General features: G+C 41.9%; 1 protein-coding gene across 1 annotated transcript in view; it reads right to left on the bottom strand.

The window, feature by feature from the left end:
- Nucleotides 1-8,181: 8,181 nt before the first annotated feature.
- The window catches only part of arb2a (ARB2 cotranscriptional regulator A), a gene marked incomplete at its 3' end in the record, with an annotated part of 140,088 nt that continues 135,699 nt past the window's right edge, over nucleotides 8,182-12,570 (bottom strand). Inside the window, exon 9 of the mRNA XM_079221938.1 lies at nucleotides 8,182-8,342. Within this exon, the coding sequence (XP_079078064.1) occupies nucleotides 8,182-8,342 (161 nt within the window). The remainder of the gene's footprint in view (nucleotides 8,343-12,570) is intronic.

The following is a 12,570-nucleotide window of genomic DNA, read 5'->3' on the forward strand; positions in this document are numbered from 1 at the left end:
AGAGCTGCTGCCAATCTGTCACCGCCTGACAGCTTTTGCTGCAGGGATAAACAGCAATAAAGTGGAGTTGGCCGCTGTGTCGTTAACTTCACACACACTATCACGCGCGCGCAGCTCGCCACCGGAGGAGCAGGTAAATTCACTCAACTCCTCGCAGGGCCCCGCTCGCCTATCATCGCCTCTGTCTCCCTCCCTGCATGTCAAACTATACCCCTTCCTCCCGTCCTTCCTCCGTCAAACTCTCTTCTTTTCATCCTCCCTGCTGACTCAGGTAGCGAACACAATGAGGACCTCGGCGACTAGAAAGAAAGCTATTCAACCCGATGGAGAGATTGTGGACGGGAGAGAGACAGCGAAACGTTACATTTGAATGGCTGATAAAGAAATGAAAAAGATGGGAACAAAGTGTGAGCCGTTGGGATGGGAAGGAGGGGTTAGGCATCAGAGAGCAGGCTGCAAGGTGACTGCAGGCCCTTTAATAACGCGAGTATATTAACTCGCTTAACCACGGAGATTCAAAATGAACCCAACTTCACTTAAGGGGCCTTGCAAACCATGAAATGCACATCAACACATACACCTGCAATCCCAGCTCCTATCCTCCAAGCCGCTCCCCCTCTCTCTATCCGAGCTGTCTGTCATGGTGTGGCCTGGCTAATTTGAGTTCATTGGATGGCAATAATTTCATTTAGACCTTCATCTCTTTTTGGGCTGGATGTAATGAGGATGCAGGGTGCTGCCAGTGAAAGGCCGCTCCCACAGTAATAATAACTTGGATCATATTCTTACCGCACGCACTGCCGTGTTTATCCTCGGAGGGCTGCGTCCACATGATGAAACTCATCTATAATGTGTGATTTAATATCGCGTTGCACTCTGTTTTTTTTTAAAGCCCAAAAGAGAGAAGACAGTGGGCAATAGCGTGCTTGTGTTCAGAAGGTGCACTGGAAAAATAGTTGTTTTAACACATCTCTGTCTATATTGAACTCTTGAGTTATTTGTTATTTTTTTACAAGATTTCCAAATATTTAAATAAACTACATTTACCGAACAAGTTGAAATGAAACAGGAAATACGAAGTCATTTGACAATCTGTCAGATGTATGTAATAACTTTGTACGTTTTCAGAAAACAGGAAAAAGAGATACATAAATTAATATGAGATATATATATATATATATATATATATATATATATCATATTCATAAATATATATATATATATAATATAATATGAGGCTGATGAGTCAAAGACAAAGGCAGCGTGTAACCGACAACTAATCGATATCTCACCAACGCCAATGCGATATTGATTTAGGGAGGACTGTATATAAAGGATTTCTGGAAATACCTCATTATTTCGTTGCTTTGAGTGTGCAAGAAAATATTGTTTCATATACAGTTGACCTTCTTCAATTTATTATGGTCGCTTAAAATAAGACAGAACTTTGTTTTCTCATGGATGAAAAACGGTTCTGGAGTTGTCGTTAGAAATCAGAGGTTTTGCAAGGAGAATGGATCTCTTTTTCTCTCCACAAAATGGACTGCGGGACACTTTACGATGAAAATTCCACTTTGCCTTTTTGAGATGAACTCTTATATGTATTAATAAATATGAATACAATTCAACCACTTGCATTTTCGATTGATATTTCTATTTTATAATTACATTTTAATTTAATCCATTTAGATATAATCTAAAAGCGTCCTAAATTATAAGGTTGTGAATTAATTAAATGCATTTTGTGTTTCGTTTGAATGCAATTAAGTTATTTGGTCACCTGTTAAGACATGTACAGTATATTTACAATTTAAAACCAGCCAAATATATTGTATAATGTCATAATATTTATTATGATATTTTAGTGCAGTGTATAAGGTCGATCGATAAGGAATTTAAGTAGAAATATCAATTTAAAAAAACACACATACAAGTTAAAGTGCATTTCATTATTTATGATGATGATTATTAGTGGTCCTCTGTTTACAACTGTCATTTGTATTTTAATCGATGGGTTAAAAAAAGAAGAAGACAAAACTATTTCAAAGGCCATAAGTCGTTGAAAAAAATACAGTAAACAAAACTTGTGGATAGCTGAGTCTGAGATCTGCAGAAGCAAATTCACGCTCCCTTCAACTTTGCATTTGGATTATGAAGAAATACCTGGATGAATTGTATTATTATTGCATCACAATACACGTTACTTTAATACGAAAGAACACTCGGCATTTGTCAATACGCTATTTGAAATCTGACAAATTTCAGAGTGCTAACACACATTATTGCTCTTAAGTTGTCCGATATCCAGTAGCATTTTAGAGCCCGACAAAGGCTCGACAACAGGCCTAGCAAGACCCCCTTCATCCTGACTGCCATTCATTCATCAACACAAAATGACCAATTCTCCCCAGCAAGCCGTCGGTGGCCTGTTAAACTAGGCCAATGAGCTGTGTTATACCTGCTTTCCTGCCTCCTTCATCACTGGTTGCCTAACACTGCTTCACTGAAATCATCAGAGTATAGCCCCAAATCTTAAAAGTCAGAGCCCATTCTTCAAATGTATTGCATTTCAGAGGGTGTTTTTTTACTACACGAGTCCTCAGGCCAGCAGAGTATCAGAGGAGGTGTAATTGAGGGGGCGGTGAGGGGATAGAGTAGCGGTCCGCCTGAAAGCTGCCATTAAAGCCAAATGGACTGAACACCGTAAAACGGCTCTGCCAACAGCTGTCCCACAATCGGAGTCTTATATGCAAGGATCCTCAAGCACGCACCACACACACATTAGACCATACCGCTGATGTAGTGGCTACTTGGAAGTATTAGACAGAAAACCAGAGAAAAGAAAACACCAACGAATAACCACACGAATCTCCCGGTGGGCCAATATTCGTATTATGTTCATAAGGGATTCAGCCTAGATGTGCTTCTTGGTGATTTGGGTGTCTGAAGGCATTTTTCACCTCTCTACACGCCATGGCTCTTTTTTATAATAACCGGGGGAATTGCAATTTTTGCTGGAATAGCCGATTTGCTTTGCATATTTCCACACATGATAGTCCTTATAGGAGCCCCAAGACAGGTGAGAGCAAAGGCAGAGGGAGAACGGGTCACCCTTCATGTCTCTGCCTGTGCGCGCGAGTAGGGAGACTCAGGACACCATAAAACACGTCTTGCACAAGTTCTCTTTTGCGTGGACTTGCTGAAAAACCTTTAATGGCAGGAACTCTATAATGGTGTTTTCCCGCAGTTGTGCATTATATATATGAGACAGCTCGCAAATCAACTCATACCATGAAACAGATCTCAATTAAAAGCATATAGATATATTTGCATGTTTATGGGGATTCTTGTCTCCCTTCAGAGGCCCAGCTCCCCCTTGGTGCAACACCTGTGCCCAGACCGCATCTCTCAGCAAGTGCTGCACCTTCCTGGCCCCGAAGAATAAAGCCCAGTCACACTCTTTCCCAAATGTGATGTCTGTCGTTTCAGTCTGCGAGTCCTTATTAGAATAGAGAAGGGGAGAGGCGATTGAAGAGGAGTTGTTTCCACTGGATTAAATGGTTTCTCTGCAAGTCAATGAATATGTAATGATGTCTAACGAAACCGGCCAGTGAGTTCTGTGCTCTGGTACACAGGCTCTATATTAAAGACCTCTTCTGCTGAGTAAAACACAGCATAGAGCCGGGGCAGAGAAAAGAGGGGCAGAATAGGGGAAGGGAAGAAGGGATACAATCTTGAATGCAACTCCAAGCTTAAGCCAGACATTCTCCCTCAGTCAATGGATGAAAAAGTATTTGCTCACGCAGTGAGAGAGGGAGAGAGTCTTTCTTGAAGCAAGGGTGGGGGGTGAATTTACATTTTTTAAACTGCTTTGGAAATATTGTTTCTGATAAGCAGTCATGCCAATAAAGTAATTGAATTGATTTGATAGAGAAGGGGCGAGACGGAGAGAAAGAGAGTTCCTCCACCATGATTGTTTAAGATATTTCTCCCTTAGTATACCCGATAAAACATTGATTGTTGCAGTTAGTTGACCCGTAAAATGTGGGGGTTAGTTTTCTCTTCTGAGCTGAGCATATAATTATGCAAATAGTGATCTGACAGTGATCCGCTGGAGGAGTGCTGAAGGGGGGGCTGTCAGAGGGGTGACATACCAACTTTGCCTGGTTCCTTTGGAAAGAGTTCATCTTCTGCGAGGATGGCGTGCATATCAGAGTGGGCCAGCGCAAGCAAGCGTGACAACAACTCTCTTAAAGTAAAAATTGAAATATCAGGCTTTGTCAGCACAGGGGTTCCCTAACTTTTTCATGTCAAGGGCCCTACTCAACCCACCCACCCACTCCTCCCCGAAATGTGCCATTACAGCACAGACCCCCCATTTGGCAGGGTTTCATCCTAAAGCTCCGCAGCTGATGCTATTTTCTGTTGCAGATATGAATCCGTGTGGAGCTGTCTGTAACTGCCTGTACGACAATAGCTGCGAGAGTGAAACCTATAATCAAATCAGTCATACCTATTATAAATTCACACGCTGGGGTAACTTCTGGCGAGTAAAAAGCCAGGCGCATCAGACTGTTTCTCGTTTGGTTAGTTAGGGGATCCCTCCTCGGGGAACCACCCAAAGGAGCCGGAACCAGCACGAGGAGACCATTCAGAAGTGGGGAGACACAGGGCACTTAACTGGGATATCTAAATGCTAAGAAAAAGGATTACAGATGAGCACATTTAGAAACTAAACTCTTGACGCAGTTTTGAACTAAACTTACTTTAGTCAACTTCTAATGTTGCAATAAAATTCGTACAATAGATATACACTAAAATATATTGAACAAGTCTTCACGCATCAAATAATTCCTGATTTGACATCTGATTAATTTCGCTGTGTATTAGTCGTCTGCCTTTGATGAGCACTGTCTGGAGGTCATACTTTGTGGTACCACCACATCATTGCTTTGGAAAAAGCAGGATATTTCATTTACCTGTGGGAAGTCTCACCAATACGAGACATTCATCTTTCTCAATATCACAGTATTGTTAAATTACTAGTATTCTTCTAAATACATTTGTAAGACAGAAACTTGTGGACTGTGTGTGCCTTGTGCGCGCGTGTGTATGTGTGTGTGTGTGTGTGTGTGATTGAATGCCTCTCTTTAATCAGTGGCCTGACACGGTGTGCGGGGGACTCGCCTGGTTCCACTTGTTGTTCAGGGGTTAATGGAAAAGATTTCTAAAGATTTATTGAGGGGGCGTTTAATGACCTGATCGGTTTCACCGTGTGAAAACAAATGATGCTGTAAAACCTCGCGGAGTTGGAGGGGGGCTCAGTTGGCCAAAAGTAATGACCAAAAAGAGTGGAATTACTGTTTATAGTTTGTTTTCCTTTTGACACACTTAGTGACTTACTCACTCACTCACTCACTAACGATACAATTGGTTTCAAGATGTCGCTCTCTTTCAGAGCAGCCTGGCCTGTAGGACATGTTTTAAAATGTCAAACTTTTATCTTATAAAAAGCAACACTGAAATAATGTGACATTGGTGAGTTTGAACTGTTTAGAAACTCGACAAATGGCGCTTTAACACTGGCCAATTGTGTGGCAGCAAATTAATGCGAGTTGGTCTCACTTCTCGGTTAGATTTCATAGAAGTCATGTGAGATGATGACTCAGGTCATTTTTCACTCGGAGCTCGACTTTCTCGTCCAGTCGCTCTCCACTTTCGGCCACTTCTCTGTCTCTCTTCGGTTCAATCGGACCTGACTTCTGATATATTTTTCCACACATTCCTAATGTGCGCTGTTCTGCACCAGTAGCATAGCTTTACTTCTGCAAGAAAAACACGACGGAATGAAAAGCAGAACGAAATAAAATATGTGCAGTTTAAAAAAAAAACAATCTAAAAACAAGATGCAAAAGTTCATTTTATTTGGTTTCGACAGGTTTAATAGGTTAATTGCAAAAATGAAATCAACTTTAAAACAGTTTTAAGACAGCAGTTTAAAACCAAGACGGGTCAAAATCAAAAGAGATTGAGATACACGAGAAAAACATGTGACTGGCAGAACACGTAAAATCTAAAGACTTTTGCGATAAGACAAAACAGCCCTGGTCCTTAAACCAATATCACATATACACCATCTGCAAAATATAAAGACTTCGAGAATAATTGACAAAATTAGTCCCCTTTTATTTGCAGGCTGTGCTTTGGATGTGGGCTGCTCTTACATCTTTAGTTCCATTCACATATGGCTTGCTGGATATTATTAAAAACAGTGAACATAGTCTTGTTTATTCCTAAGGCAACAATATACAAATTATGGAGAGAAAAATGAACTGATTGTAGCTGAAAAGCAGAAAGATGAGCAATGGTATCTTGAAACGAAACTCATCAAATCAAATAATAAGCCAACTTCTTTGCTGAAACCTGGAGAGATCTGAATCAAATTAAAAGGAAATTAGGCCTGCAACCATCAGCCACATGTCTCATTACAGCAGAAAGATAATCCACAAAAGCCTTAAACCAAACACACAGTCGACAGGAGAGGCAGGATTTCACAGTGTAAAAGTTAAACAATGGGAACTATTTGAAGTAAAAAAAAAAGTATATATTTGAGCATGTGTCTAAGGTATCATAAGATTTAGTATCCGGTTTGAGTTTTTACTAATGTCATGACACATTAGAAATGTATTCCATTAAGCCTTGAGTGGTTTATAAAGCACACCAGCCTTGTGGAAAATGTATATCATGTTTGTGTCACAGGCAGATTATGTGCAGCTGAGCAGGGAGCGGACTTTGTCACTTCTAAGTACACAATGAGAGTGCTTTGGTGGGAGGAAAAAATAGATATGTTACATTTTTCCAACATCTAAAGAAATATCATTCAGGCTTAGAATAATATTGAAATCTTGGATTTCCTGACACGTGTAAGTCGATATATTGAGGCTTTATGAGTGTTGTGAGCTGACTTCTGGCTCCGGTTAAAATGAGAAATCCCTCAAACCCATTTTGATGCTTGACTTTAAGTAATTTTAAATATGCTCAGTGTCCTGCATTTTCCATATTCAGCACAGGTTGTGTTTGTTTTATTTGTTTCATCACATTCAATCATCTGGAGACATCAATTTCAAGGATATCAAATTTAAAAAAAGACATATTTAGAATAAACAGAGAGATGGACTATCCATAGTTTTTCAAATGAATCCTATGAGATATTATAAGTAAACACTTATAGCCCAAGTATTGGCTTAATATTAGAAACCCAAAAAAATCAAAGAGTGTGAATGTGTGTATGAGACATTGCATTTAAATTTAGCTCAAAGTTGAGAAAAATAAATCTCTTATTATAAGCACAGCAATTCCAGAAATGTCTGGCACAGCGATGAACCACATTTTACACACAGATATAAGAAAAGTCTGTTTAAAAAAAAAGAAAAAAATGCATGAGCGGAGGAGTTGGGTACAAAGAAATCATAAAAACAACTCCCTTTGTTAAAACAAAACAAATTGTCATCAGTTAAGAGTGTGTTCACACAAACATTTGTGGTAGGTATGGGCTTTACAAAAAAGCAGAAGATGGGCACTGATCAGGTTGAAATGATATTGAACCTGAACAGAGGATACCATACAGTATGAGCTGATGTTGGTGTTAGAAGCCCAGGCTTTAGGACCAGTGGGGGAGGAGGATGAGGAGGAAGAGGCTGAGCAGTGCAGACTGGAGGGCAGGCGGGGCATTAGCTCAGTTCAGGCTGATGTCAGGACAATTAGAGGTGCACCACAGCGCATTGTACACAGCGCCTGTCAGCCTTAATCTCTGTTGCCGTGGCCTGTACCCGCAGCCAGGCCACAGCCCACGGGAAGCGCTAACACTCAAGCCCGTATTGCTTTGACAGTTGCGCTCATCTAGAAGTAATGCAAAACGTTATTGTGATGTATACATGATGACCCCGTACTCTTGTCTCCTACAACAACAAGGTTATGTCTGTGCATAGCCAGGGAGGGCTGGAAGGGAGAAATGACACTCTGGGAGAACAGTGAGGAGAGAAAGATGGAGGAACGTTACAGAGGGAGAAAAACAATAGCAGAGAGGATCTGGAACCGTAGCTTCCTTTTCTGCATTTCCCCCTACGATCTCTTGCAAATGCCCTCCCTCTCCTCTTGTTCACAGTCATTTTTATTGGTCTTCTACAAATCTTGGTGTTTGTTTTTGAGAGCGCTGCTGCGTGTGGTGACAATGTTGGAGGTCTCCACCGCCTCCTCGTCTTCTTTTGCCTCCAGGACCTCGCTGAAGAACCTGAAGATGGAGTCGAAACTCATCCAGGAGGTCAGCTCGTGACGCTCTGTGCCTACATGGAAAAGACATAAACATAAGCATGAGCAGGGTTTACAACATATTTGCTTAACGTAAAGCTGTAGAAAAAAGAAAGTGTAGGTGGGCAGTCTGACATAATCAAAAATGCAGATCTGAAAGTTAAAAAGTTAACAAATAAAGAAATACCATTAGATGAGGTTTGTGGTCTTGTGAAGCTCACCCATCCCACAATGCACTGTAAGGCCTTTGGCATGAGAGCCATGACAGCCTACGTGCTATTAGTCCACAGGGACCTTCTTAATATGTTATCTAAGTGGATACCTGATAATCAACACCACCGCACGTCCCTATTTCCATCTCAGGCCTTCCAACAAAACCAGAGTTATGCACAATGGGGGCACTAAGCAAAACCAGTGGAGCGGTAGTCATTCATTCTAAAGGGCTGATTGAGGATAGGCAAGACAGAAGCTGGAGAGAGGTAACTAGTGAGCATATCAAGTGGTCTGGCGGTGGTGGGGGGAGCCAGAAGGGCTTGGTTTCCCTCTGACCTCCTCCAGGTTAGCCAGTTCCCAAAGTCGGGGTCACACTGAAGCTTGAAATCTGGTCCATGCGCCTCGGGTTCCCGCTTGCCACAAGGGTAAGGGTATCGCTGGCCAGCTTTTTAGTTGGATAGCTTGCAAACTCAAAGGCAGTTTCTATGTTTCACCTCCGCCAGCTAGTCCTGCTACAGAACACCTCGGCTCTGCATCGAAGCATTCATGAGGCGGACAGACCGCGGCTGCAGCTGTTGCCCTACTTGTCTTCTACTCCTGCTCACTAACCGTTCAGCTAGAGCGCTAACAGATAATGGCTTGTTTCTCCCGCCGCTGGCTAGCAGCTCAGCTGCTTAGCAACACAACTGTAACTGGACTTGAGAAGCCACATTGAGGTGCCCCTCTTGTTTCCCAGAGGGAGAATAGGTTTGCCGCAAGATGATATTAAGAGTTTCATCCCTTGATAGATGGATCTAAGGAAAATTTACATGTGTTTACAGACCGAGGGATGAATGAATACAAGCCTTGAAGTAATGAGTTTTCTTTTTTGAATCCTTATTTGCACACTTAAGATTGTTTTTTTTGGGGGCTGGGACCCGTATTTGTTTTCAAGATAAGCAAATTAAAATGTGTCTCTACAATTTTCTCGAGAGGATTACAAAAAACGATAAGCTTAGTATCTGAAATCAGTTAGGGTAGTAAGAAAACAACTGGTCCCTGCAGAAAAGACCACGACCTTTGTGGATGAGTCAAATCAGTAGTACATTAAAAAAATACCACTTTACTTCTACTCTTCTCTACAGCGCCGTTCTCCTCGTTTCTCCTCTGTGTACATGCGATCGGCTATAAAAAGCTAGACTAGAAGGCCACAGGGATACAATTAGGTAGCCCCTTAAAGGCTCTCTCACCATAGACCGGCCTCTGATGACCACTGCACTGACCCCATGTTTATTAGATTGACCCCATCCTGGACGCATTAATGGAGATGGTGTGCGTGCACGTGCGTGTTAGTGTGTATGATTGTTAGACCAGGGGGTAAGTGTGGGGTCTGAGTGTGGATTTTGGTTCAGTTGTTGGTGGTGTGTGTGTTTGTGTAATTTGTGTGTACGAGTATGTAAGGGGTTCTCGATTACTCTGAGATAAGGGACTGTGCTGCACGCTATATAGCTAGCAGACTGCAGTCAGTGCCTTAGGTTAAATTTACTGGCCTGGCAATCATGGGAGTCAATAACCCTGCACTCTCAGTGACTCTGCTACCTGTGTAGGGCTCAACATAACACCCGTCTCTGGAAAACAAAGACACAGCCCTCTCCCACCTCTAATCTATCATTTATATCCAATTTGAGGCACTGTGGTCTTTTTCTACCTCCTCCATTTTCCCTGTCTCATCGGTCTCTCCCTCACCAGTGTTTTTACTTCTGTTTTGTCCTTTTTTTCTCCCGCAGAAGCGATCAATGCCGCAGCGTTCTCTCATTCACCCTGAACTGGTGGTGAACTCCTCCGGAACGCCGCCAGCCTCTCCACCCTATCCCTTCGCAGTGCGGGGTCACCAGGGGGGCGTCTCTCTGCCAATATGCAGATGAGCCTGTGCCCCTCCAATGACTCTGGTGTTAAGCTCCACCCCTCTATATGGTGGAGCTCCCTCTCCCCACCCAACAACACCCACACACATGGAGGCATAAAACCACTCACACACAGGTTTAAATAGGCCTTTAACAGCTTACGTCCACTCTTCCTTTAATAGCCAAAGTGTGTTGAACCTAATGGATGTTGTCAAAGCTAAGATGTGACGACTGATTTAGAGGAGGAACCCCAATGACCAGGCTCCAATAGCCACTAAAGATTGAGAGAATTACCTCAGCTATGCCACAAATCAAAGTAATATCTTTAAAAGATATGGGGATCGATGAAGTGTCTTCTGGCTGAATCTTGTGTGTAAAGTGAACCCATAAACAGCAAACGAGTACTACTTTATCCCCAATCTTACTCCTTTGCTGAACAAGTTTTTCAACTGATAGGTTATTTGGTTTTGTTTTATGAGCAATTGATTTCATGTATTGTTAAAACAAGGTATAACAGACGAAGAGCGGCTCCATTTAATCAGTTTAATTACAACTCGTATCTTGCATTTAACTGATCAAACTTTGAAAATCAAGAGCCCTGTGTATTTATGTGCTTGCTTTCTTGCATTAATTGTGAATCAATCAAGTTGCATGTGCTCATTTGAACAAGATCATTGTAATTGCATTAATTTAATAAAGTGTATCGTCAATGCAATTATGTCCTGTTATGTGCGCTCCGTAACATTAAGTATTGTCATGGGAAGTACAGAAAAAAGATTCTCTTTACTTTCACAATGTGTTTGTAATTAGCATTAGGCAATGGCAAGCTTAACAGAGATTATTTTTGTAAGTGGAATGATGATGGCTGCAACCTTGAGGTGAGGAAACACACACACACACCCCCATACCCCCCCCACACACACACACAGACACACACACAGACACACACACACACACACACACACACACACACACACACACACACACACACACACACACACACACACAGAGCTTCATGATGATGTTTCACTACAGTGCAGGAAAAAGCAGGTATGTGGTGTAAGCTCCTCTGCTCAGGTCATGGCAGAGTTTCAGTCCGATGCGAACCGGCGCCCTATGTTTGAACATTCTGTGTGTGTTGTCTGAGCCTGGTGAGGCTGCCTCATTATGTGACAGGCAGAGGAGAGTATTTGATCCAGTATATTTAGCCTCCTCCACTCTGTCACAGCCACTGGAGCCCTCTCAAGGTAATTGACTGACTGTTTGATCTCCATGTGACTCTACACTGGAACAAGACGCTGACACGCGCACACGCACACACACACACACACACACACACACACACACACACACACACACACACACAAGCACACAAACACATTCGTCACTTGCTAGCGTCTACTAATGGGTGGCACACACATACATTCACTCACACATGTAGCACAGACCCATTTGTACCCTCCCCCAAAACATTTAACCATCCAACACAATGCCCCAACACACACACACACACACACACACACACACACACACACACACACACACACACACACACTGCTGTTATCATTTGTGTGCAGAGAGGTAAGGGAACAGAGGAGGAGAGTTTTGAGCTGTTAAAAAGGAAACAAGGAAACTCCTTCATAGCTATCGGCCATGCTTTCTTCCCTTCGCACCAAACGCTACATGCTGTTACAAATGGTAATCGGCTCTGATTGTCACAAATTTCAAAACAAACGCTAGGTGACTGAAAAGCCAAAGTGACGCCCCGAGTGATACTCCGACAGAAAGCCAGAATCAAAGCATGCCGACTATAATTAGGTTCCATCTGGGCTACATTATTTAAAGCCGCACCAGTTAATTGCTTGTGTACAAATGGCCTATTTTATTTGAATCAAACTTTTTTTGTGATTCGTAATTACATTGATGTGAAGGGGGCCATATCTCTTCACTTCATATGTATAATATATATACAAATTCAAATTATTAAGAGGATTTTAAGACAAGAGAAATGTAAAGCGATGACACATTTCTTTGCGAGAATTAAATTCCTAAACAATTATTAATATGATTAATCAAATATACTGACATTTGGGTTAAACATTTAATGAGCTTCAATTAAAAAAGGAGATGAACAATGATGTAATTGTGAAGCGAAAATTAAAGAAAC

The sequence above is a fragment of the Taurulus bubalis genome, assembly GCF_910589615.1.
Source record: "Taurulus bubalis genome assembly, chromosome: 8".
Taxonomy (NCBI): Eukaryota; Metazoa; Chordata; class Actinopteri; order Perciformes; family Cottidae; genus Taurulus; species Taurulus bubalis.